Below are 27543 nucleotides of genomic sequence, written 5' to 3'. Positions count from 1 at the left end.
AGGTACACAAATATAAAAGTTCTAAAATGCATTTGACAAAAAATCCTTCTACTCTGCTATAAATCAACGGTAAATGTAAGATTATCGACTTAATGTGGATAAGATTGAGCAAAGATTCAGAGATTTGCTGCATATGTATCTAATTCACAGTGTTGACAGTAGTTTTCGGCAATCAGAACCCAGTTTTAATTCTGACATGTATTCCTAACACAGCATGCTTTTTTTGTAATCGTTTAAATGTGGTAACGTGCCACTGTCAGCAAACAATCATTAACAGTAAGATTTCTGATGCTAAATTTGATGCTGTGCTGTCACACTTCATTTCTTCCCTCCCTTTCCAATACATTCACACTACTTTTGTTTATTCAAAGCCTGTGCAGCAGCTTTGTGTACACATTATGCATGTTGGCTTCTTTCAGGCCACGCATTAGACCATTCACAGTATTCAAGTGAAAGTTTGCAACTTTCCATTGTTTCAGAAGTCGGAAGGTTTGAACCCGGCCTGAACTTGTCCACCTAGCCCCTTCCAAATGTTGTGTGCTTATTTTCTTCCCAGGCAGATTCTCCAACAGCATTCTCAACTGTTTCAGTGTCAGTTTCTGACGAGCGATAAATTTAAAGGCTGCCTGGTCACAGAGTGCAATTTCTATAGGAAATAAGAAAACTTATCAAGATTATGTTATTGATCAATTTCATGGTTGAAACGTCAGTCACATAAAGCTGTGTTCACCACATTACCATTCTGCAGTGGATCTTCAGTTGACATTAGCGCAAAAAAGAATAAAAAGAAATACCCACCTTTGACGTCTTGTCAAAATAACATTGCAGGAAAAGTTATATTGCCAGGCCACAGTTTATACATTTCAGTTTGCTCCCAAAAGACCTATGGTGAAGACTACAGTCAACTTGAAAACTGGCAAAAAGAAAATCATATTAGGTGGGAATGAAGTATCAATGATTAGTAAGTTAACTCTTCGAGCGTAACCACTTCTGTGCATTATTTACACCCAGGAAGAGGGGGCAAAGTTAAAATGGACAATGTGGCTCAATTAGAGTCATATATATCAACCATATAGAGAGAGGCCCTTCAGCCCATCAACTCTGCACCAGTCAAAAGCAGCCAGCTAACTACTGTAACCCATTTTCCAGCACTTGGCCTATAGCCTTGGCAGCACAAGTGCACATCTAAGTACTTTTTAAATGTTATGAGGGTTTCTGCCTCTATCGGCCCTCCAAGCAAAGACTTCCAGATTCCCATCACCTTCCGGGTGAAAAGTGTTTCCTGACATCTTCTCTAAACCTTCTGGCCCTTCGCTTAAATTTATGTCCCTATCAAGAGGAAAGGTTAGATGGATTAGACTGAGGAATTACACGACTGATGATGAAGTAGACTGTGTTGAAGACCTGAACAATATTCTAGGTTTGGACTAGTAAGCAGTAATTAATGTTTGCGCCTCATATGTGCCATGCATGATCGCAAACAAGTGAGAATACAAACATCTTGCTTTGACAATGGTAATACCATCACAATCAACATCATGGGACCCACCATTGACAAGAAACTGAACTAGACCAGCCATATAAATACTGTGACTACAAGTGAAGGTCAGAGCTGGAAATTCTGCAGTGAGTGAACTGGCCTCCTGACTCTTCAAAGTCTGTCCACCATCTACAAGACCTAAATCAGGCTGCTATGGAACATTTTCCACTTGCCCAGGTGAGTGCTGCCCCAAAAACACTCAAGAAATTGACATCCTCTGGGAAAAAAAAGCAGCCCATTTGACTGGCATTCTAGCAAACCCCTCCAAAATTCACTCCCTCCAGCCTCAATGAAAAGTGGCAATTATGTGTACTATCAAGGGACAGGAAAAGAAATCACCAACCCAGTATTACCACTGATCTCAGTCCCCAGCCCCCAACCTGATCACAGTGGCCTCCCTAGAGCCCCAGAACCTGACATATGCCCCCTGTTCCAGGCTCTGGTACTAGCTACAGAATGCACTGCAATAATTCACTAAGGTTCCTTTAGAGAGCAATTTCCAATCCCATGACCTCTATCATCTAAAAGGATAGGGCAGCAGATACATGGGCACACTATCACAGTAAGTGTACCTCTAAGCCACACGCCATCCAGACTTGAAAATATATTGCTATTCCTTTAGTGTTGCTGACTCAAGATGCTAGCAATTCCTTGTTAACAGCATTTTGGGTGTACCTACACCAAGTGGACTGTAGTGGATCAAGAAGGAAGCTCACTACCATCTTGTCAGGTATAATTAAACAGAGACAATAAAAACTGATATAACCAGCAATGCTTACATCCCATGACTTTTTTTTTTAAACTGCAGCATGTTAAAGATCAAGCTAATGAATTTTTGAGTCTTTCTGGACTAATATGCTTTTATGACAAAACAAAAATTGCATGTCCAGTTTGGTGACCCACCCTAATGTAGTTCTCCAATCTCTTCTGATAGAAATCAAATTTGCGTTCACATATTGCATAGCTTGCATTTTCTGTAAGTAGTCTGCATCATGGTGGACTTGCAAATTTACTCACAAAAAGGTGGATTGGCCATGCTAAATTGCCCGTAGTGTTCAAGGATGTGGAGTCTAGGTGGGTTATAGGGGATGGGTCAGTGTGGACTTGTTGAGCCAAAGGGCCTGTTTCCACACTGTACGGATTCTGTGAAAAGTCTATTCTATGAAAAAAATTAAATTTCATTGACCATGCCACATACTTCATGTTGGATTAATTGGTTTTAAATTAAATGAATGTCTCAACTTGGTATTTAAGTCGGCCATTAACTTCTTCTGAATAAATGGAGATTCAAACTAGTTGTCAATATTTCTAATCATGATACTTTCCGTAAGATAAAATGTTATGAAGTGGTGTTTTATGTACGCCTCTGGAGACAAATATATTTACCTTTCCTTGAAAGTAGGTCAGAACACACTGAGTTTGGTGCCTCACTGTCCTGACATGACTGGCACACATTATCTTGAAATGCATTTCCTCTGAGAATCTGTTTCAAGCCAAGTGCAGTGCAGTTTGTGTGCTTTTGACAGGGTTGGATGGCAGACCTGTTCATTGAGAAAAAGCCCTTTGGACACTTCATGCATTCTGTATTGAAATATGGAGTTCCTGGAAAGAAATTGGAAAGTCATAAACATACAGACAAAACAAGCCACAATTTCTTCAATAGCTGACTTCACTAGGCAATATTTAAAACGGTAATAGAATTAGTCTGTAGCATCCAGTAATCCTGGCAAAATTTCTTATCAATTAAGTAATCTAGTGAGCAATTCCAGAGAAACTTTTTTTCTTGGCCAGAGTGGTTAGAGTTTCCCACCATGGCTGATGTGAATGACATAGATGCATTTAAAGGGGAGCCAGAAGGGGCTCGTGTGGTGCAGTGGTCGTGCCCCTATCCCCGAGATAGGAGGTTGGCTGAAGCACCTACTAATCTAAATTAGCCCATCAGTTAAAACATTCAGACTGGCTGGAAACGTTCATCATTTCAATTGCATTAAGTTCAGACTTACATACTCGGGACTGACAAACAACAACAGGTCCTTTGCGCAACTATCGTTTTATTTTTAAGAATAGAATTTTCTCAGGCTGTCACGGGCTAGTGTAGACTAAAGTAGTGCGAGAAAGTTCTGGAAACTGATGTTGCGGAAGATCCCAAATGGTCCCATTTTCTTCTGCCACTCCCTGAGGTGTCTTTGAAGATGAATAGGTAAAATCCTTGGATTAGTAGTTAAGGAATCATTGAGGTGGTAAAAAGCCAACCAAAAGCTGCTTTAGCTGTAACTCCTAGCTTTTTCAAGCATTGTACCTATTTCCTGACCTGTTAGTAACTTATCAAAATGTGGGCCTTGTGAAATTAGCTATATCAGTCAAGCTGACAGGCTTTTATCAGTTACATTGAAGAACTGAAGCCTCTGTCAGGAGGGACGCAGCTGTTCAGAGCACTTCCTCTCTCAGAGGCTGTCTGTATTGCTTGTCAGCTAATCGTCTTCTTGTAAGGCATCTTGCCTGCCTAGCACTTTACTCACTTTGAGCTGCACTTCCCTGCTGTCGGCTTTCAATATGTTGAGGGTGAGGAGCAAATGAGATAGACAGCCAGCTGGAAAGGGGGCAATAAGGGATGGGTAGTAAATGCTATCCTAGCCACTGGCACCACATCCCATAAAAGAATGGAAAGATAGCCCCTCAGAGAGGGGAGAGCCAAGAAGCAGCCATCCCTGCAGACCTCTCTATTCCAGAGGTTGGCTTTGCCTCAAAAATCAAAATTCTGCTGAGCTTTCCTTACCTATGCTCTTCAATTAGAAACCTTTCTTTGATAGTGATCCTGCTGGCCCTAATAGGATACAGAGCTCAGTGGTAAATTTTAATTGGTTTGCCCTGGAAAGTTGAGTTCAAGCTCCAAAAATGATTCCATCATTCTGGGCCAGACTTTCAGTTTTCCTCTTCCACCTCCCTGTTACTGCTACACCAGCAAAGTTTTCTGGCTTCGGTTGAACCATAGGCAGCTGCTCCAAATGCTCCTGCCTGACATGAGATGCCTGTAGCAGATGGCCTGTAGGTTCTGGAAACAGCCAATGGTCCCACCTGCCCCTGTGCAGGGGCAGAGTTGTTCACCAGGGCAGGCATCAACGTGTGTAATTCTGTCCAGGGTTGGGGGAGACACAAGTGATGGGAAATGAGAATTCCTTGAGAAGAGTCCCCATTGCCTTGCACCAGTTCTTTTACCTTCCCTCTCATCATCCACATGCTGTTCTCTGATAGTCAAGAAGCAGAGAGCACTCAGCTGCAATAGCATTGACCCTCCAAGATGACACATTCTTCCGTCCTGTGTGAAGTGACAGTCAGAGCATACAGGCCATTGCCTGGGCCAGCATCCTCTCAATGACCAGGCACAGCTGATTCCCCACGCTGGTGGATGCTCTTTCAACAGAAGTGAAAAACAGCACAAATACATGAGAGAGATCACGGAATTGATGTTAGAGATGGACTCTTCCAATCACTCTCCAAAGGTGCACACTGCCTCTGGAAATACTGACAGAGGCACACGCATTTCCCTTTGCTGCTCCAGCCAATTAGAATTTGAATTGTCCTGGGGTCATTCCTCAATGTCCTTGTCTTCAGCACCTTGTCCTGCTCACATATGGTGCAGTCCTCATCAGGTTGCCTATCTATTAAGCAGGAACCACCAATCTGAGTGTGTATCAGGTGGCAGACACAAATGAGTCATGTGACAGTGAATGCTCAGAGTGCCTGACATCATCTGAAGACTCCTCAGGTTAGTCCAAGATCATTTCCTCTGCCACACTTAGGAACCTGTGGGAGATGAAGAGCATGAGTTGGTGCTGGTATTGAGATAACCACAATTTCAACATAGTGTATATCATGACAATTTAGTTAGTGATGACACCAATTCAATCTGTGTGACAGGTAAGTGGCAAGTGACAGTGCATCTTCTAATGCTATCACCAGCTCTCTGGGTCATCACCATCTCTCCATCACAGATGTCAAGTTTGTTTGCCACTCTGCTAATTTCCAGTGCATCCTCCTCTAATACAGTCCTGGTGGCAACTGCTGCAGGTCCAGCACTGGCCTTCCACCTCTCCCTGGAATCATCAGCTGTTCCTCTGCAATGAGAGAAGGAAAAGTGATACAAGTGCGAGAAGTGGAGAGGATGGAATGAATACTTTGCTGGATGGTGACCGTGAGGGATGGGTATCAGAGATCATTAGGTGAGCATGAATGTTGCTGGCTCAGATGGAGATTTGAGCAGGTTGCTGGAGAAAAGAAATAAATCATGGAACTGCCAGGTGTGTCTGTCAGAGGAGTTCTGAGCACGAGGTCAGAGAGTGAGGGTCTGGAAATGATATGTCACTCACCTTTCCTGACCTAATAAGATGATTAAACAGTTTTGGTGCCAACTCCAGATTGTTAGCATCATACTCCTGCTGCTCACAGCCTCTACAAATTCCAAGCAAGTCTGCTTCAGTTCTAGAGTTGATCTCTTGCTCTCTTTCTCCAGGATGGATGGCATCCATTCAGCCCCTCACCACGTTCAATATGACTTCCAGAGAAGAGTCAGCGTATCGAGAGTCAGTCTTCCCACATCTTCCACCCATTTTCTTCCCCCTGTGCACTGGTCTATTCAGTTCAAACACCACTGTTAGAAACAGCATTGGCAAACAATTTCTAATGGAGTTGAATGAGGGTGTGAGTCTGGCAAAGGTGGGAGAGGGGAGATGGAAACAATCTTGTTAAGGACAGCTTAGCCCTTCTGAGTCATAGCATGTGCTAATAGCGTAATTTTGACGGTAGTAATGACAATCTTGTGTGACTCAGAATATTTTTATCCCAACAGAAAAATATTACATGGCAACAATCTGAATGGGGAGTTTGGAATTAAAATATATTTTAACCAGCAACAAAAACAAGCTAAAAAATTGAATATTTTGCATGGTATAATTCTAAATACTAATATATTGCTTACCAAGCCTCTTTACACCAAATCCTGGTGGGCATTTATAGTGCTTTAGGCAAAACTCAAATTCAAAGTAGTGACCTTCGATACATTCACAGACACGGTTGCGAGTGCTATTGCATTCGTGTTTAACATGCTGATATTCTTTGCAAAACATGTTGCAATATTGACATTCATCCAGGTAATTCCAATATTCTGTGTAATGTGAATCAGGACAAGATGCACATTCAGTCCTCTTTTCTACATTGCAGTGTGTCTTTCTGTAGGTACCAGGAGGGCATTGCTCACATATGTGATACTGAGCCAATTCATCATCCCAATGCTGGTAGACAGGGATAAGGAAGGATTCCATTTGTATGTGATCAATCAGCTGTGTTACCAGCAGAATGGAAAGCTGAAAAGTAAAATAAAGTGTTAAGTTTTGTCATGTTAAACTTTCTACTGAACAGATTATACAGTTTATTCAGCTATATATTCTCTCCTCTCTTCATTCTGAGGTACAGTCCATATTGTTCTCCTGAAGTTATACAGGTTAATGTCAAACCACATCTGCTTGGCATTTTGGGACTTTTCCTAGAAATGAATTTGGTTAATCATTAGCTACTGATGAGATTTCACTCAGACATACTGGCTATGCAGTGAAACAAGCTATAACTGGTTGCTTGCTGCTGTGGTGCAAAGTGTGTAATTTATTTAATTATATATTATTTATTTTAGAGTTTAGATTTTAAACCAATTGCACATGGATTTTTGTCTGTATGTATGAGTTGGTTTAATGATTAACTTGTCAGTATTTCTGAAGTCATGTATTTTTTTGTAAAAAGTATGAGAGAGAGAGACTTCCTTGAGTGGTATGGGGAACTTGTTTGCAGTGAGAGAATTTTCCAAGAGGACAGTGTAAATTGAACAACATTTGCTTACTTTCAGTTGGGATGATCAGAAATTGATTTTTCTTTTTGCTTAGGGGTAAAACACAGAGCCTGGAAAGCTTTTGGTTTTAGTTTGCAGAAGTTCTGGCTGAAGTTAGATGCATGAAACATTTGCACCTAGAGAAAGGAGGTGGTTCTGGTTAGGATATAAGTTACGTTAGTGTAAGGATTTTAGTTTTTTAGCTCCAGACCACAATGGTCTGGTTAAAACCCTGAAGTAGCACAGAAAGACTAAACTCAGTGGTGTAAGAACTCAAGAAAGAGACTACTAAATTTTCAATACCAAAAATTGAAAGTTACAAATAAATTTATAGTTGTGATAGAGAAGGCAACTCACTATAGTTTTTGAGAACTGTAAAGTGATGCTGCTGGGATAGATGGAATATTGTATTTTGCTGTGTGTTTTAAAATCATACAAATTGTTATATGTAAATAACTTTGTTTGTTCTATTTTATCTTTTCTTTTGCATTACAAACTTTTGTTTTATTGTTAAAACCAGATCTGCAGCAGCCTATGCTTGTTTTCCAGTGAAAGACAACCTTGTTAATTTAAAAGACAATATGGTATATCAAAGCAAATTTCAGTTTGTGATCTGACTTGACCAGCAATCACATCGGCTGGCATTAGAACATAACTAATATGTGCATAGAGATAGTAGGAACTGCTGATGCTGGAGAATCTGAGATAATAAGGTGTAGAGCTGGATGAACACAGCAGGCCAAGCAGCATCAGAGGAGCAGGAAAGCTGACATTTCGGGTCTAGACCCTTCTTCAGAATTTCCTGCTCCTCTGATTCTGCTTGGTCTGCTGTGTTCATCCAGCTCTACACCTTGTTATCTAATATGTGCATATCTTTATTTATACAATGGCTGCTTGGTTGAACAACAGGAAAGTGCACTATCTTCTATAGAAATGGATGTCAGCAAGAAAAGGAGAAAATCAATAAATAAATGAAACAAGTTTTGGCATGCTTATGGCAAATGTGGTGTTTTCATTGACTGAATACCGATGCTTCAAAACCAACTGGATGTTCTTGTGCCAGGAACCGACTGAACTATTTCCTTATATCATTAACTGTCCTGACTTGAGTCAAAAACATCAGGAGTTTCAAATCAGTTTGCTGCCTCTTGCTGGTCAGGTCCCAATTAAAGACAATGTGAAAAGTTTCAATAATATGAGTGCTCATATGAATCGAGATAATAAAAGATGTTCATAAACATACAAAGTGGGAATGTTGATGGTAAATGAATCTCAAAGCAATGAAACACAAAGCTGTCCGTTATGATAGCAGGAATAACAACGCCATGTAATTCTTGCACAATAATAGCCTAAGAAAGATACAAGGAGCTAAGGAATTTTTATTTTCTATTCACTCACAGGATGTGGGCATTGCCGGCTGGCCAGCATTTGTTGGCCGTCCCTAGATTCCCTCAAAAAGCTGGTGGTGAGCTGCCTTCTTGAACAACTGCAGTCCACATGCTGTAGGTTGACCCACAATGCCTTGAGGGAAGGAGTTCCAAGATTTTGACCCGGCGACTGTGAGGGAACGGTGATGTACTTCCAAGTCAGGGTAGCAAGTGGTTTGGAAGGGATCTTGCAGAGTGTGGTATGTGTCTGCTACACTCATCCTTCTTGATGGTAATGGTCATGGGCTTGGAAGGTGCTGTGGAAGGAGCCTGGGAGGATTTTTGGAGTGCATCTTGTGGTTGGTATACATTGCTGCTACTGAGTGTTGGTGATGGAGGGAGTGAATCTTTGTGGATGCATTGTCAATCAGTCAAGCTACCTTGTCCTCAATGATGTCAAACTTCTTGAGTATTGTTGGTGCTGCACTCATCCAGGCAAGTGGGCAATATTCCATCACACTCCTGACTTGTACAGTGCAGATGGCGGGCAGGCTTTGGGGAGGTCAGGAAGTGAGTTCTTTGCTATGGGATTCCTAGCCTGTGATCTGCTCTTGTGGCCATTTCATTTGTATGACTAGTTCAGTTCAGCTTCTGGTCAATGGTAACCCCAGGATGTTGATAGTGGGGGATTGTGATCAATAATCACTAAAAGTAGCAATATAGATTAATGAGGCCATCACAATACAAACAAAAATCACTGGGTTAGTATCTGAAGAAATAAAATGGAAATCTGTTAAAATATGTTAAAATTATACACAGAATCTTTGTTGGACCATAGTAGGACCTAAAATTCAGGCACCACTTATTGCTGAGTTTGTAGAAGTGGCTACTGGGCTATTTAAAGTTGCTGCAGTCTACAGAGAATGATGTGAAATGGGCTTAAAGCCTTGATTCTGACTTTAGAGTTTCAGTCTGTTTGCTTGCAGTCATGGGTGTAGCCCCTGTTATCCAGCAGAATGATAGGGCAGAATGAGTACAGGCAACACAAAGGAGGGCCAAGAGTCATAGAGTCACAGAGTAACATAATATGGAAACAGGCCCTTTGGCCCAAACTGGTCCATGCTGACCATGGTGCCCACTCAGCTACTTCCAATTGCCCATATTCCCTCCAAACCTCTCCCATCCATGTACCTATCCAAATGTTTTTTAAATGTTGCTATTGTACCTGCCTCAACCGCTTTCTCTAGCAGCGCATTTCATATACGCTCCACTCTCTGCTTCTTAGATCTTTCCCCTCTCACCTTAAGCCTATGCCCTCTAGTTTTCAATTCCCCATTCCTCGGAAAAAGACTATACACATTCATCCTGTCTATGCCCCTCATGATTTTATACACGTCAATAAGGTCACCCCTCATTCTCCTACATTCTGAGGAATAAAGTCCTATCCTGGCTAACCTTCCCTATAACTCAGACCGACAAGTCCTGGCAACATCCTCATAAACCTTCTTTACACACTTTCCAGTTTAACTATGTCTTTCCTATAACAGGATGATCAAAACTATACACAATAGTCCAGTTGCGGCCTCACCAACAACTTATATAACTAACGTAACATCCCAACTCCTATACTCAATGCCTCGACCAATGAAGGCCAGCAAGCTAAATGCCTTCTTCACCACCGTGTCTACCTGTGACGCTGCTTTCAATGAACTATGCACTTGTACTCCTGGGTCCTTCTATTCCACAACACTCCTTAGGATCTTATCATTTACTGTATAAGTCCTACCTTGGCTTGACTTTCCAAAGTGCAACACCTCACACTTATCTGTATTGAATTGCATTTGCCAATCCTCAACCCACATCCCCATTTCATGAAGATCCCTCTGTAATTTTTGATAATCTTCCTCACTAATAACAACACCTCCTAATTTTGTATCAACTGCAAACTTACTAATCAAGCCTTGTACATTCACATCCAGATCATTTATGTGAATAACAAATAATAAAGATCCCAACACCGACCCCTGTGGCACACCACTAGTCACAGGTCTCCTGTCCAAGAAATAACCTTCAACCATCACCCTCCGTTTCCTACCATCAAACCGATTTTGAATCCAATTAGCTAGCTCATCCTGGATCCCATGTGATCTAAGCTTCATGATTAGTCTGTTGTGTGGTACCTAAAGTCCACATAGACAACGACCATTGCCCTACCCTTATCCATTCTCTCGGTTACCTCTTCAGAAAACTCTTTATGCCTTTCCTTTAGTCCTATTGCTCCTACTCAATGTTAATCCTGTGGCTGTAGCCTCCCTGCTGGAATGCTCTGACCAAAGGTGGCAGTACAGTACACCCTTAAAGGCTAATAATGTGTTATTGAGCAATGTGTACCCAGTTATCACTATGGTCAATGACAAACCTATCTGATTACTCCCAGAATCAGATTACCTGTCAAATTCCATGCAAGAGTGGCCTCATACATTTTCCAAAAAGTGGTATTGGTAAGCCCATGAATGGTAACAGTCAAAGATTCTTATCACAAACATATAGCATATTTGGGATTGTAAATACCAATGTAATTCCAGTGAAAAAGCATGACAGTGTCTCAGACCAATGGCCTTTCATCAGATCTAGGAAAGGTTAGAGAAATTGTAGGTTTGAAATGAAAGAGGAGAGGTTCAGACAGCGAGAAAAAGAACAAAAAGGAAAGTCTGCAACCTGATAGAACACAGAAGAAATGACACAAAAATTCAGAATGAGAAGCCAAGATTTGTCTGAAAGAATTGTGAATAACAGAATCATGAGTCCAAAAGTAAAGCAGAGTGCAGCTTTGTAATGAGGTCAGCCAGGTGGACATCATAGAATATGAATTCCCTGATTGGGGCTGTTATCCTGGTCCAATCAGGGAGCCATGACAGGAGTGTCAGAGGTTCTGTTCACTCTGAGAACTGAGGAAGCCAGACCAGTGTCAAGTACTATGCACATGTAAGTAAAGGGTGACTTGGTGGCGGCCTCTGTGTAGTTATTTTACAAAAAAAAAACAAGAGAAATAAAAACCAAGGCAGCAAAAGAAACATATAGAGGGAACAGATTATGGTCTGATATTGGTGAACACGCTGTTGACTCTGGAAAGCTTTAAAATGCCTAATTGAAAGATGGGATGCTGTTTATCTAGCTTACAACATACTTCATTGGAACACTGCGCAATACCAGGAAAGAAATGTCAAATTGGAAGCAAAGTGGAGAATTATAATCATATGGGATCAAAACAATGTGGCTACAGCTGTGGGTTAAAGTAAGTGGCTCTTCTAAGTAGTCACCCAATCTCCGTTTGCTCTTCTCAATGTAAAGGAAACTGCAGTATGATCAGTGAATACAATATATTAAACTGAACAAAGTATCAGTGTACTGACTAACAGAAGGCAACTTCAGGGTTTCTGCTAACCTATGTGTGCCTGACATCCCTGGGTTGCAATGGGTTTGAGATGAAAATGCCAATGCTATGAAGATGTTTCTTAATACATTTAATATGGCGTGAAGGATTTAGGTTTTGAAGGATTGTGGAAAAAGGAATTTATTTCAGGTTTTATGGAGTAAAACCTGAATATCTAGAGTGGTTTCGTTCATTATTGAAAAATTGCTATGGACACTGGGGGTTTTATTTAACAAGGCTTCCTAAAAATCACGTGGCTGGTGATAACTGCTTGCGTTGCTGTAGATCCCACTGGGGCTTTTTTGAAAAGTGATCAACTTGGGGAGTTGTTTGTTTTTTTCGATTGAATTTGAGAAAAGCCAAAGAGAAAGTTGGAATGGAGCAGTGGAAGAAAAACAAATTTTTTTTTTCTGGAGAAACTCAGCATCTGTCTGGCAGCATCTGTGGAGAGAAAGCAGAGCTAACGTTTCAGGTCCAGTGACCGTTCTTCAGAACTTTGTTTTTTTTTTGTTCTGAGTTGGAGGAAAGCTTGCTATAGACAAGCTTAACAACTAATCTCTCCCATTTCCGAAAAGAAAAATCTCTGGTTTAGTCAGAGAGAAATTTATTTGTACTTTTGAAAGAGTGATTGAAAGAATACCTGAATATGGTATTTCTTGAAAAAGCTGTATCTGTAAAATTTCAGAGAGAATCACTCTCAATTATTAACTTCACCACATGTACCAGAACATCAGAGCAACAGGCTATACACTACTCTTCCAGAATAACCCAGTGAGCAGTGTTGTTTTTCAGAAGCCTCTGAATTTCTCTGCAAAGAAATTTGTTTTTTCTCTCTTTTCATGAAGAGAGAGTGTATGTATGCTTGCATGTGGTGGTGGGGGGGTACATATTTACAAGGATAATATTTATACATCTATATAACTGATTGTGTATAACAAACAATTACTGCATCTTAATGAACAAGATTTATTTTGATAATTAACCTTTAACTGTGTTTATTAAGAAACCTGGTTGACAGATATATTTGTTTCAATCTCGGTCATCCTGGTAACTGGAAGAAGTATTTTTATTTGATAACAAACACAGAGAAAGCTGGAGAAACTCAGCAGATTTAGCAGCATCTATGTCGAGCGAAATAGGATTAAAATTTCGAGTCTGGTATCACTCTTCTTCAGAAATTCCAGTATTTCCAGCCCGTGGGGTATTTTGCTTTTAATTTTATTTTATGATGCACCCTGCAGAGTCATTAGACAAAAATGATGATGCATTTCTCCAGCCTCAGTCACAACACTGACAATTCATTATCAACCTGACCCCCACAAAATCTATCTAATATCTACGTAACATGATTATCCTACATTCTTCATTCAGCTCCTGCTCCATTCAATCAAAGGGTGCAATCTCCTTCCAAGTACAAAATGCTCCTGGTTAATGTGTACTTTTGGCTTTTTTTAAAACAACAGGAAATTACCCTTGAGATTAGATAACAAAGAATAAAATTTCAGCATCGAGAAATGAGCCATTAAAACATACAATGTGAATTTATAAAGATCTTTTAAAAACTGGTTCACACTTCAACTGGACTTTACACAGAAGTTTTAATCATTTAGTCCTTTCCTTTATCAAAGAACTTATTTTTGCTAAAGTGTAATAGCTTTTCTACCATCAGCTCCTTGTCAACCTATCTTATTCTGTTGTAAAAGATCCGCTGATATACTGTCCAATTTTTTAAATCCAAGCAAAACAACTAGAGCAGCTGGATTATGTTTATACGTTCCCATAGAAATGATGCAAATGTATCTCTGTGAAATGTAATGTTAATTGCAGTGTTATGCCAAAGAATGATGTACGTTAGAACCACACATAGGTCAGAAGGCAAATTTCAGTCAGAGTGCGAAGAGAGAGGGAGGGGAGTGGACTTAAACTTGATAGGCAAAAGTCAAAATCAAATCGTGTTCTGCCATCATGGGGATAGTGGAAGTTCATTGCTAAATTCCTGTCAAACTGCACCAGAAGGCTAACCCTCAACTGACCTGGTAGTGAGTAAGATAGGTCAGAATGAGATCAGAGATGGAGAGAATTAGATGTATCCAAGAGCACTTTTAACTGGGTGAATGTGTGAATGATATATGAGAACAGAGTTGTGTTTATCCAGAGTGATTCATGTGGTTTCTTGGTTCAGCCTCCCAAGAGAGACAGTTGACTAACTACTGGATGAATTTCTTTAATAAAAACTAGATCTAAAAAAGAGGCATCTTCTGCTACTAAAGGAAGTTAGCTGTGTGGTGGGAAGGTTATTAGTTGAGTGAGTTAGTGGTTTTGACTCCATTCCCTGCGTGTGAAGGCCCTTGGATGACCTTTCTGGCACGGCACCAACTGAGGTCCTGTGAAGAGGCCAATTCAGAACCAGAAAGAGCCTCAAGCTTTCTACTGCTGGGATTAACCCAAGTGCAAGCAGGCCCCATCGCCATGTAGCATTCCTGATAGGTCAACCTGAGCAAGCAGCTTGTCTGTAGGAAGGGTCTCTTGATAAAAAGCTACTCAGTGCCTGATTGAGTGACTGGACATAGGGCAGGAGTGTGCCCACTGAGAGCTATCCAAGTCTTCCTTGTCCACCTCTCCCTGTACACCTAACCCAAGAAGCCCACTTCCCTTTCCACAGCAAATCGTCCATAGTTCTCTGTGACTCTGGAACTCCGAGGGTGTAATTCCAGCAGCTGCCATGGCCTCCTTTGTGGTGCTTTGGCACTCAAGCGATGATGCTGTCTGATTGGCCAGCAGATCTGGCTGGTTGAGACATCCACCACCAGGTTTTGATTCCAGGAACAGGCCCTTTGGTAGCTTCATAATTGCCTGAATGACAGATGGTCTATCAGGCTTTCCCAGAAGAGACTGCACAGGTCTCTTGACAACTCTTGAGCAAGCTGACGAGAAACCTTTTCCCCATGTCAGATTTTCCATCTGTGCAGGGGTCCAACACGCGCTCGCAAGGATGTGAGCCACTCCATTGCTGAATTGGTGTGGCTCGCAGTCACTTTGTGCTATAAAAATCGACATATAGTACACCAGTTAGTGACTCGGATGCTTAATATTCCATTTCCCAGCAATAAGGAAAATCCTGTTCACTCAAGCTTTCCATGTCACCTCCCTGTCCGCTTCATCAGGCAAAAAGGTCATTTAACAACCTGTAATTTTTTTCATCATTGAGTTGTTTCTGTTTTTTCAGCTTAAATGATAATTCATTCCCTCACCACTGAACCACATCTGACATTACAGGAAAGTTAGTTGCAATCTTCCCTGCGCTTGGCACTTATCATTAGGGAGAAACTAAAGTTGTGTAACGTTATGAATGAATTGAGCAAAAAGGAACAACCGCAGGAGGCTTTGGATTGGCAGTGTGGAATAAAGATAACAGCTTCATAAAATAATAAAGTAATAATAAATGCTTCATAAAATCTTGTGAAATAGAGAACATTAGAAGAAGAAAAATGTCAACAGGTAACTCAAAAAAAGAAGATACAATATAATGGTAGGAGGTGTTATCAACTGGTGACTTGCTTTGTTTAATTTAAAACATAATGGGTTCCACTGGATCAATTTTGCAAAACTTTACTCTCAATGCAGACCCACTTTTGATGGAAGGAAGCAGATGACAAAATTAACTATAGAGGTTGACAGACCCAACTGGCAGGATTTCATATTCTCCCATTGTTCTGCGTGAAGCAAGAACACTCGATATTAGACCCTGATGACAATTCTAAGGTGTAAATGCAGGGCAGTCAGTGGTGAAACTTGTAACATTTAATTTGGCCAGGAAAATAGGAACATCGGAAAAAATAAACAGATCGTTGCAACTGTGAAGTACAAACAGCCGAGGGTGGTAGTGATTCTCATAATGCCCATAGAGCAGCCCTCTTCCTCCTGGCTTAACTTTTGGCCCATTTCCTGCTTTTTCACTTGGTTTTAATGAATGGAGTGTCTATAATAGAATTTGTCTGTTTAAAGATCAGTAAAAATATTCCATAAACATGCAGTGCGTCATCAATGCCCAACTTACCAGAATCCCGCAGACTCCAATTTGTTTCAGGCAGCAGCCCTCAGTCGCAGATGATGAAAATACTGAGGGGAATACGGTAGTGGATTATAAATTTAATAGTGAGTCCATTGCAATGGTGTTGATCGGCTCCTACAAAGATAGGTAAAAGCAGCCCTGGATATTTCAGTCTCAGTGAAGAAGTTAATAGATTTGAAGTGAGTAAATTAACAGTTATAACTGACTAAATCCTACATAAATGGAAAGGGATTGTACAGTTGACTCATGACTAGGAACAGAACATAGAACATAGAACAGTACAGCACAGTACAGGACCTTCGACCCACGATGTTATGCCGACTTATTATCCTACTAAGATCAAACTACCCTGCATACCTTACATTTCACTATCATCCATGTGCCTATCCAAGAGTCGCTTAAATGTCCCTAATGTATCTGACTCCACTACCACCGCCGGCAGCGCATTCCACACACCCACCACTCTCCGTGTGAAGAACCTACCTCTGACATCTCCGCTATACCTTCCTCCAATCGCCTTAAAATTATGCCCCCTTGTAATAGTCATTTCCACCCTGGGAAAAAGTCTCTGCGTATCCACTCTATCTATGCCTCTCAGCATCTTGTACACAAAGAACAGAAGGGCTAAATTCAATAGCACCTTAAAATGAGTATGGGAACACAATGCCCAATTAATCTGTTGTGAGAACAATGCTAACTTCATGCTGCTTGCTAATTTACATGATGACAATATGAAACCAGTGCTAATTGCTATTGAATGACTGAACATCTCGGTAGGACCCAAAGTTATGGGGGGATAGGCATCAATTAATGATAACAGCATTACTTAAAGCCCATCTGCAGACATTATAGGGATGTACAACATGGCAGGAGCAGGTTCTGGAAATATTCTACATTTATTTTTTTTTCCTGGGACAATATGGAAGAGAGTAGGCTCCAAGTTTTTTGGACACTTGTCTGGAGGTGTCGGTCACCCATGGTTCAATGGGTGGTATACTTGCCTGCAGTTTGGAAAGTTTTGCATTCACAATACTAGAGTAGAAATTCTAGGCTCACATTTCATGCAGTATTGAGGAGTGCTGCAATAGCAGAGGTGGTATCTTTGGATTAGATGTTAAACTGAGGCTCGCTCTGCCTTGCCAAGTGGGTGGTAAAAATCCCATGGCATTACGCAAAAAAGGGCAAGCGATCTTTCTGTGGAACCCTAGCTAATGCTTGCCTTTCAATCAACAGCACTAATGATTGATTATCATGTTGTTGAAATAACTCCATGAAGACCAATATCTAAGTCGTCCATTACTTACATGTGCATAGTACTTGACACTAATCCAGCTTCCTTAGAGCCAGCTCTCAGAGTGAACAGAACCCCCGACATTCCCGTTTATGTCTGTCAGCCAGAACTCCTGGATTGAACCAGGTTAATAGCCCCGCTTGGCTGACCTTGTTTCAATCATCACAATTACTGTTGGTGAAAAGTTGCTGTGTATAGAATTGGCTGCAATGTTCCTTGCATTACAATACTTCAAAGATATTTGGTTTGCTGTAAAGAACTTCTGGCTTATCCTCAGGTAGTGAAGGTATTATATAAATGTAAGTCTTTCTTTCTTGATGGAGGATGTGCAAAAGAGGAGTGGTATCCTGCAACTGAAACGGCACTGGATCACCAGAAGACAGCAGGAGCAGATAGCTATTGAGGTCAACGTCAACCCCAAGCATGTGAGTGCAAATCCACAGAACTTCAATGATCTCAACTGAACAGAAAATGCTGGAAATCGCAGCAGATTAGGCAGCATCTGTGGACAGAGAGCAAACTAATGTTTTGAGTCCAGATGACTATTTGTCAGAACTAGTCATCTAGACTCAAAACGTTAGTTTGCTGTCTCTCCATGGATTCTGCCTGACCCGCTGTGATTTCCAGCATTTTTGTTCAGTACAGATTCCAGCATCTACAGTAATTTTCTCCTTCAATGATCTCACAATGAGTGGCCAAGTGACATATCCTCAGAGGTTGCTCATCTCAACACAGCTCTGTCACTCAATTACTAACATTCTTAATCAATCAATAACCATAACTGACATCTATATGGTCCGCCTCAGCCTCACCCATCACTACAAGCCTCATACCCACATCTCACAATGCCAGCTATCCAACCATAACTCACTCAAACAGCCTGCACTATACCCACTGACATGCTTCCCTGTCTCTTTCAGGACAAAGTATCACACAACCAGAGGCAGCAGGAGCCTAAGTGTGTGATACTGGCAATGGTTAAATATCCTGACTCCTGTGAAGGAAATAGCATACAGCAATTGTATTCCCAGTTACAACAGCACCTCCCAAACCTGCAACTTCTACCAGCTAGCAGGTTTGGAAGTGTTGTTGAAAGGGATTTGGTGCGTTGCTACAATATAGTTTGTAGATGCTTCATGATGTTGCCAATGTGTGCCAGTAGTGGGGATCTTGAATGTTAAAAGTGATGGATGTGATGCTAATTAAGTGGGCCACTTTGTCCTGGATACTGTTAAGATCCTTGAATGTTGCTGGAGCCAGAAAAATGTAGACAAATTTGACCAGATGACATTCCTATGCTTGTCAACAGTCAACAAATTTTAGGGAAACAGGAGGTGAGACCTATTCACCTCACCACAGAATTCGCAGCTTGTCACCCACACTTTTAGACACAATATTGAAATGCCTGATCTAGGTCAGTTTTTGATTGTAATCTTGTTGAACATCAAATGGTGATGATTGATTTCTCTCTTCAGTCCAGCTGGAATGCAAAAGAAGCCATCAGCTTCTTTTCCCCTCTCCCCTATCTCTCCTACCCTCACATCCCACAATAAGGGTGAGCAGCTGACAAATTTCAAAGTCACTAAGAATCAGACTATGCAGTCAGCAGAGTCTGTCACTTCCCAAACTTCCACCAGCCCAATGGACCAATCTTCTCTAAAATTGTTCCCATCCAGCATGCAACTCAAATCCATCTCTATTTTCTCTGCTATCTCCACTCCCATCTTCTATGAAATCACCTTAACCACGATTTCTACTTTTACCTCGATCTACCTCACTCCTACCAACCTGCTGACAACCTCTCCTGGTCCCCTTGTCAGTCAATATTGTTAACAATTCTGTCTCTTCAGGTGTACTGTGTCTTTCCTATAAATTTGCTATCATTACCCCACAAGTGAATCCCTTCAGTCATGTTTCTACTCACCACATTACCAAAATAACCCTAATCAAAGCCACAAATTACTCAACACAGTTGACCACACCATCCTCCTTCAACACTTCCCCATTGTCATCCAGCTGGGTGGCACTACATTCACTTGTTTCCATTCTTATCTATCTAATTGTAGGCAGCACTATTAACACTGGTACTCCCAAAGGATCTAATGTAGGTCTGATCCTATTTCTCACATATATGATGCCCCTCAGTAAAATTATCCAAAGTTACGACATTGAATTTCTGATGCACACTGATGACACCCAGATGTACGACATGATCAATTTCTCTCAACTCTTCCAATTAGCTGAAGTATTGTCCAACGTCAATTGGATGGGCAAAATGTTCCAAGAGTTAAATATTGGAAAGACTGCAACTAATATTTTCAGTCTTTGTTGTAAAATCTATTCCCTACCTATTGACTTCAGCTTTTTCCTGGTAACAGTTTAGGAAGAAACTAGACCCAGAGATGAACTTCTAACAACGTGATTATGATGTTAATCACTAATTTCCACCTCCCTAACATCATCCAGACTTTGACACTTTTTCAGTCCATTTGCTGCTGAAGCCCTCATTTATTATTTTGGAGAAAGAATTTCAGGTGGAGGGATAAAATCTGGAAGAAAACATTAGTTAGAGACAGGGCAGTAATTGAACACTGCTCAAGGCAGAAAGGGTATGGTTTGGATGTCTATTTATTATCTTGTCACCCTCCTCCACCTTCTTTCTCCTGCTCCTCCTTCCTTTTCATGCTCCTGAAGTATTTATCGTATTGTTGGTAGCTAGGGCTGCCCCTTATGGTGGTAAGGTTACATGTAATGGACCAGGATACATCTTGACCTGTTCTGCCAGGTACTGCAGGACTCCTTCAGAACAATCTAGGCAGTTAAAAATAATACTTTTTGTTGGTTCTACCACATTTTATTTGCAGCACAGGTTTCATTGCACGAGCCTTGTGCTCAGATGATAGCCTTTATTATCTGGTAACCACAAGTTCAGTTTGCTATGGTGGCTCAAATACCATGACCACAGTGGGATGCTACAGATTGAAGACATCATGCATCTGCCAGAATAGTGGGTACTGGCCTGCATGGTTGTGCAGTCTACAGTGCCCTGCATAATGGCAAAGTCGTAGTCCTAGTGAGCCAACGTGTTTGTCCTCTCTGCTTTTCTCTAGCAAAATAAAATGAAATATAATTGACTGTCATCAAATGGAGAACCACACTGCCTGGGCTTGTGCAACAGTTAATGACAAATTGTGTGCAGATTGAACCCGTTAAGAGCAAGTTTTGTAGATTTGCTTGGATAGCCAGGGTATCACTTGGAGAAGTAAGGTACCCAACGGGGATCTGGTCCCAGGAATCCTGTGGTAAAGATCAGGTGCCCTTCAGGGAAGGCAAAGTACCATTTAGAAATGGTAAATATATGCAAAAATTTGATTAAAATTGAAAGCATAAGCTATTTACTATCATTCATTTGAACAGTGAATAAATCTGTCAAAAGTTAAAAGTGTCAAGAGGACCAGTAAGTGGATTTTTCAAAAATGTCAAGAAGATGTGACAAAATTGTCAAGAGTATCTGTCAAAGTACATTGTCAAGCTTTCTAGACAGCCCTTTAAATCTTTCAAGAAATAGGTCTGTCATGTTTAAAAGGAAGAATTGCTTAACATATCACTGTTTTTGTTGACATATACCTGAGGGCTCTCATTATTACTGCTGTATTACAGATTTCATAACCAACCATTATCGCAGCAAAGTGCCTCCAATTTGATTAACAGCTACAAGTAGTTATAGGACTCTTGATATGACACTATGAGTTTAGATTGCATGTTAATACAGATTGTGTACTTGAATGAAATGTTTGTGTCCTAAGGCAATATTAAGTTGAAGAAATGTAAATGTAGTAAATGGGTTTTATGAATGAGTGTATTGTTAATGTAGTAAAGTCTGCTTCAGAAATTTAGGAAATTTAATTTATAGAACTTTATTTTATCTCATTTCTGTGTTGGTGTTGTGATCTGTCCGTGGGAGAGACTAGATCAGTTGGTTTGGTAGATGTAAAAGCGAAGGGTTGTGATTTGCTTGGCATAAGTTGGCACTAAGTTGGAATTGGTCTATAAAGGGTCATAGGATGGAGCATAGATTGATGCAGAGGGTATAAGAGTCTATGCAAAATGAATAGACGGATATAGTTTGGCATGCGGCTATGAGGAGAGACAGAGATTAGTGGGTGCATTGTTGGCTTGAGTTGGCACAAATGGGGTATGTGTGAGAAGGCTGTGAGTGGGGCTGCAGTGATGTTTTATGTTTTATTAAATTTCAATACAGTACTAGTGTGCTGATGCAGGCCTTCCATACAGTCCACCTGCACACCTTGCAGCTTCTTTTCTCATTGTAGAAGACTGGGCCACCTAGAATGAAAATTAGACCTTCTGGGACATTTCTCCTGAGCTGGGATGGCAGTTCTGTGTGATCTCCCAAATCTGTGCTCCTAACTCAGTAGTGAAAATACAGGATTAACATTATGAAAAGTAAGACGAGGTAGATGTCAGAAGGTATTGCCACTCACTGGGAACACCAGAACAAGTGACCATATATATAAAATAAATACCAATCAATCCAGCAAAAACTTCTTTACCCAGAGAGTGGGAATTATTAACACAAGGAATATTTGAGGCAATTAGCCTTGTCAGATTTAAATAAAGCTATATACACAAGGAGGAAAGGACTGCGAAACTCAAAGCAAAATCAGAATGCACATGAAGATGGTCAGTAAACTGCATTGTTGAAAATGATGAGCATAGATAAAGACTGAAGTTACATACATGCTGACATACACAGTTTCCAGAACAAAGTTAAAATTCTGCTCCTATGATGCTGCTTGGCCTGCTGTGTTCATCCAGCCCTGCACCTTGTTGTCTTAAAATGCTGTTCTTCAGTTTATATTTACCTTACTTCTGAATAGTCAAGAATGCCAATGGTAGGGAGATCAGAATGAAACTAGGATGACTATTTGAACTGGGAAGCCCTGGATCCCACTTGTGGTCAGAACCGAGGTATTTTCAAAGCAATCACCTAACCTTAATATGATCTACCCAGTATAAAGGAGAGTACGATTCACAATAAATACAGCACACCAGTTAGTAATAAATAGAAATAAATTGTTGTCAAAAATAAGACCAGTGTTTGCTATCCTAGATAAGAATTTAGGAGGAGATAAATGGTCAGATGTTGCAAATGGAAGTGCCAAGAAAAAGGTATGGAAAATAGGATAGGTGGCAATAGGAACAAAGGTATCTTGGAAGGATGAGTTCTTTTGGAATGTAGAAAGCAAAGTGAAAAACATATAAACTTGCTGGTGAAATTATATTGCAGATGGAAATACTGGTGGATTTGGACCCTGTAAGGATGGAAAATAAAGATAAGGAAGCCTCTATCATTGCCATGCAAGGAAAATAAATGATACAGTTAGAGGAAATTTGACTGGAGCTGTCAAAGATCCTGTTAATGACTATTAAGGGGCTAATCATTACATTAATGAATGAATAACTTGTAAAATGTAGTTGTCATTTACTTTTTGTTAGTCAGTTCATTGGAGACAATCCAGCACTTGATGTTTTAATGACTGTTTTGAAATTTTCATTCTGCAAATGAGACAGTGCATAAAGGTCAGTCCAAACGTAGATAAAATTCACAGTTTCTGATCAGACATAGCAATGTCAAAGATAGAATAGAACTGGAAAAAGTCAAGGCTGAAGGAAGAACATCTAATCTATTAAACCTCAGCCATCCAATAATCAGACATATCCAAGCTAGCATTCAGCTGCATCCTGAATGCCCTTACCTCCTTAATGTTTTTGACTTTACATTATCTAATAGATTGGTACAATTTTGACTAGCATTTGAGTAAAGACATGTTTAACAATAAAATTTTTTATTTTTAAATTTAGTTTTAAATTTACTTTGTTTGCATAGTAAACATATGATAACAGATTTATTTTCTTGGTTAGAGCTTTTGTCTTGCTTTTCAATTTATGACATCGTCATTAATTTAACTACAAACTTTTTTGAACTACAGACTTGAAATTAACAATTTCATGTTAAACATTATTAATAAACTGTACTACAAGTGACAAGAATACATATTCATTTTGTCATATGATCCTGTTGAAAGAACTAATGATAAACAGAAATAGTCCGTACAGCACTTACCATGTAGGTGCAGAGAGAAATCTGAATCATTTCGGTGAATTGAGTGAACAGCCAAAAGTAACTTCTCTGAAAATAATTATCTTTTCTACTAACTTCTCCCTTTATATAGTTCTACATCTTGAATCCATGCCAACATATAGAATAGAAGAAAACATCAAAGGTCATCAATTATTGTTACATTTACACTCATTTTTGTTTATAGATATAAATATTTATTTAACATAATAAGCAGTGTTTTAATATTCTAGTCAAACTTAGTGTTAGTAAACTAATGTCAGAAATTTGGGATGAAAGACATGGGGTTTGAAACCTGAACTTAAATACTAAATACAGTTTAAGCAAAAATTGAGTTTAAGTGAGTTATTTTCTTAAATTTTAAAATGTAACAAAAACAATAAGACCATAAGAAATAGGAACAGGAGTAGGCCTTTCAATAGGAGCATGTCCTATCATACATTCCTCATGGTCACTATCCAGTCTTTTCTTGTAACCTTTGATTTCCCTACTGATCAAGAATCTATCTCAGCCTTAAATATACACAAGCCCATTGCTCCCTTCTCTTTAATTTAGAATCCTTTTTCTTAGAATGGCACTTACAGTCGAGGTTTATGCTTCATGAGTAATAAACGGATTTCAATTTATTTTAATGCTGCAAGAAAGAATTAAATCATATTTGTTATGTTGGCACAATATCTTAGCCAGTAGTAGTATGGAGATAAAGCCATTTTGATCATTGAGAGGTCCTCGAATTTGCAAACCAGGCACCTACCAGAAATTGGGAGACAGTAAGAACTGCAGATGCTGGAGTCAGAAATAACACAGTGTGGAGCTGGAGGAACACAACAGGGCCAGGCAGCATCAGAGGAGCAGGAAAGTTGACGTTTAGGGTTGGGACCCTTCTTCAGAAATGTGGAAGGGAGCTGGGAAATAAATAGAGAGAGGAGGGATGGGGCTGGTGAAGGTAGCTGGGATGGTGATAGATGAGTGCAGGTTGGGAGTGATGGAGATTGGTCAGTGAGGTAGGAGGGGCGGATAGGTGGGAGAGAAGATGGACAGGTTGTGTCGGGTCAAGGAGGTGGGGGTGAGAGGGAGGTTTGGACATGGGATGAGGCCAGGTGCGGGGAGATTTTAAAACTGGTGAAATCCATGTTTAGGCCATTGGGCTGTAGACTCCCGAGGCAGAATATGAGGTGTCGCTCCTCCAGTTTGCGGGTGGCAGCACTGGAGGCGGCCCAGGATTTGATGGGGTAAAGGTGGAATGGGAGGGTGTCGATAGAAAAAGGTTGGAAATGAGCTCTAAAGACAGGCGTATCTCAACCTAATTGACATTTCTATCGTACCTCCTCAACTTGCTGTCAATTAAAAGGAAACCATTTACAACACATTTAAAAGGATTCTAGACTGCTATCAATGAAAAGAACTGCAAAAGTTGGAAGACAGGGAAGTAACATTTGCACCATGTAAATCACAGTCAATGACTATCTTCAACAAGAGAGAATCTAACCATTGACATTCAATGGTATTACCATTGCTGAATTCCACACTTTCAACATCATGGATTTACCATTGACCAGCCCATATAAAAACTGGTGTTACATGAGCAAGTCAGAGGTTAGCAGTTCTGCAACAAGTAACTGACCTCGTAGCAGCAGGTGCCTTTCTACTATCTACAAGGCATAATTCAGGAACGTGATGGAATACTTCCCACTTACCTGGATAAGTGCAGCTCCAATACCGCACAATAAGCTCAGCACCATCCACAAGAAAGCAGCCTACTTTACTGGCTTGGCATCCACCACCTTCAATATTTACTCCCTTCACAAACAAACACTACCAATGGGAGCAATTTGTACCATCCACAAATTCCCTTGATTGGCACCCCATTCACCTTGAAGAAGATTATCTCAGAGAAAAGTGGTACACCATCAGATGGGCCAGTGGGCCAAGGAGTGGCAGACAAAGTTTAACTTAGATAAATATGAGGTATTGCATCTTGGTAAGGCAGACCAGGGCAGAATGTATACACTTAATGTCAGGGTCCTGGGGAGGGTTGCTGAACAAAGAGACTTTGGGGTGCAGGTTCATAGTTCCTTGAAAGTGGAGAAACAGGTGGACAGGGTGTTGAAGAAGGCATTTAGCATGCTTGCCTTCTTTAGGTCAGTATATTGAGTATAGGTGTTGAGATGTCATGTTGCAGCTCTACAGGACCTTGGTGAGGCCACTTTTAGAATACTGCATACAATTCTGGTTGCCCTTCTATAGGAAGGATGTTGTTGAACTTGAGAGAATGCAGAAAAGATTAACAAGGATGTTGCCGAAATGAAGGGCTTGAGTTATAAGGAGATGCTGTATAGGCTCGGGCCTTTCTTCCCTGGAGCATTGGAAGCTGTGGGGTGACCTCATAGAGGTTTATAAAATCATGAGCGGCATGGATAGAGTGGATAGACAAGGTCTTTTCCGCAGGGTGGGGGAGTCTGAAATGAGACGGCATAGGATTAAGGTGAGAGGAGAAAGATTTAAAAGGGACATAATAGGCAAAATTTTCACACAGAGGGTGGTGCATGTACGTAATGAGCTGCCAGAGGAGGTGGTATAGGCTGGTATAATTACAACATTTAAAAGGCATCTAGATGAGGAATTGAATAGGAGGGGCTTAGAGGGATATAGGCCAAATGCTGGCAAATGGGACTAGATATATTTAGGATATCTGGTCAGCATGGACGAGATGGACCAAAGGGTCTGTTTCTTTGCTGTACAGTTCTACGGCTCTATGACTGGGCCTCGTGTGAGTAGATTGGTGACTGTCTCCTTGACGTATGTTAAAACTGGAATAGGCCTAATCAGAGGCACGTTCATGTTTGAGAAATATCAGGACTTTTCCTTTCCATCCACCCCCAGCTGACCCATATTTGGGGTTAAAATCTAGCCTCCTAATCCCTTGTCAATCTAGTCAATTTGCCCCAAACCTCTTCTTAGCTAGCATAGGGAATGTCAGGGACATCAGTCAATCTGCTGTTCATTGTTCCACCAAGCAAGTGTCTGAAGCCAACACAAGAAAAAAAACTTCTATTACTTTTCGCATTGACAGCTTGCGACAGCAGAATATGTTCTGCAGTCTGGACCGATTGTAGCTTCCCTCAAAATTTAAGGTCTCACTAACCAGATCAAATCACCCAGGTGATGAGCCTTGTGTTTTCATCAATCACAGGGCCTTCCAATCCATTCATGCACAACTAGATTGTGATCATACTGTCAGATCAATGTAAAGAAAAATGCTACACTTAGATGCTCAGGAAACAAATATAATTATAAAAAGCAGAAGTGTAAGAATATACAGAAGTTTAAGACAAAGTGAAAGGAACAATGACTAAAGAAAAATTAAACTGCCTGAACAATATTGTGTGTAGCGTTCAAATAAAATAGAGGAACTGGTGGCGAGAATCAGTAGCAAGGAACAAAATGTGGTAGGAGTAACAGGTATGTGGTTACATACAGAACAGGTCCAGCAACTAAATATTGCAGATTATAACATGATCAGAAAGGATAACAAAGGAAGTGGGTAGGAAGTAGTTGTACTAAATATAATGGTGATGGAAAATAGGAGCAAACTACTAGAAGGCCAGAACAAAGTCATGGGGGAACCAAATAATCAAATAAAACAAACAGAACCAATGAAACAATAGCATAAAAATAATATGACATTAGTTTCAGAGATAGTAGGAACTGCAGATGCTGAAGAATCTGAGATACCAAGGTGTAGAGCTGGATGAACACAGCAGGCCAAGTAGCATCAGAGGAGCAGGAAGGCTGACGTTTCAGA

General features: G+C 40.5%; 1 protein-coding gene across 1 annotated transcript; it reads right to left on the bottom strand.

Moving 5' to 3' along the window:
• On the bottom strand, positions 1–23832 carry LOC109933032 (tumor necrosis factor receptor superfamily member 11B-like). The gene is made up of 4 exons (XM_020532053.2): positions 23724–23832; positions 6516–6900; positions 2927–3142; positions 1–646 (listed from the first exon to the last, which is right to left on the bottom strand). The coding sequence occupies exons 1-4, from the start codon at positions 23751–23753 to the stop codon at positions 366–368; spliced, it is 912 nt and encodes a 303-aa protein (XP_020387642.2). The 5' UTR covers positions 23754–23832; the 3' UTR covers positions 1–365.
• Positions 23833–27543: the final 3711 nt, after the last annotated feature.

This window comes from Rhincodon typus, chromosome 4 (assembly GCF_021869965.1).
Source record: "Rhincodon typus isolate 14 chromosome 4, sRhiTyp1.1, whole genome shotgun sequence".
Lineage (NCBI taxonomy): Eukaryota > Metazoa > Chordata > Chondrichthyes > Orectolobiformes > Rhincodontidae > Rhincodon > Rhincodon typus.
Note: the sequence above shows the minus strand (reverse complement) of the source record. Positions and strands in the feature narration are given on the sequence as shown.

Bases quoted from the DNA above. Each gene is read 5' to 3' on its own strand.
- LOC109933032 (XM_020532053.2), bottom strand. From the start codon at position 23,753: ATGATTCAGATTTCTCTCTGCACCTACATG. The intron at 3,143-6,515 runs GTAAGCAATATA...ATTTCTTTCCAG, and splicing joins ATTTGGTGTAAAGAGGCTTG to GAACTCCATATTTCAATACA. The intron at 647-2,926 runs GTAAATATATTT...TATTTCCTATAG, and splicing joins TGACCTACTTTCAAGGAAAG to AAATTGCACTCTGTGACCAG.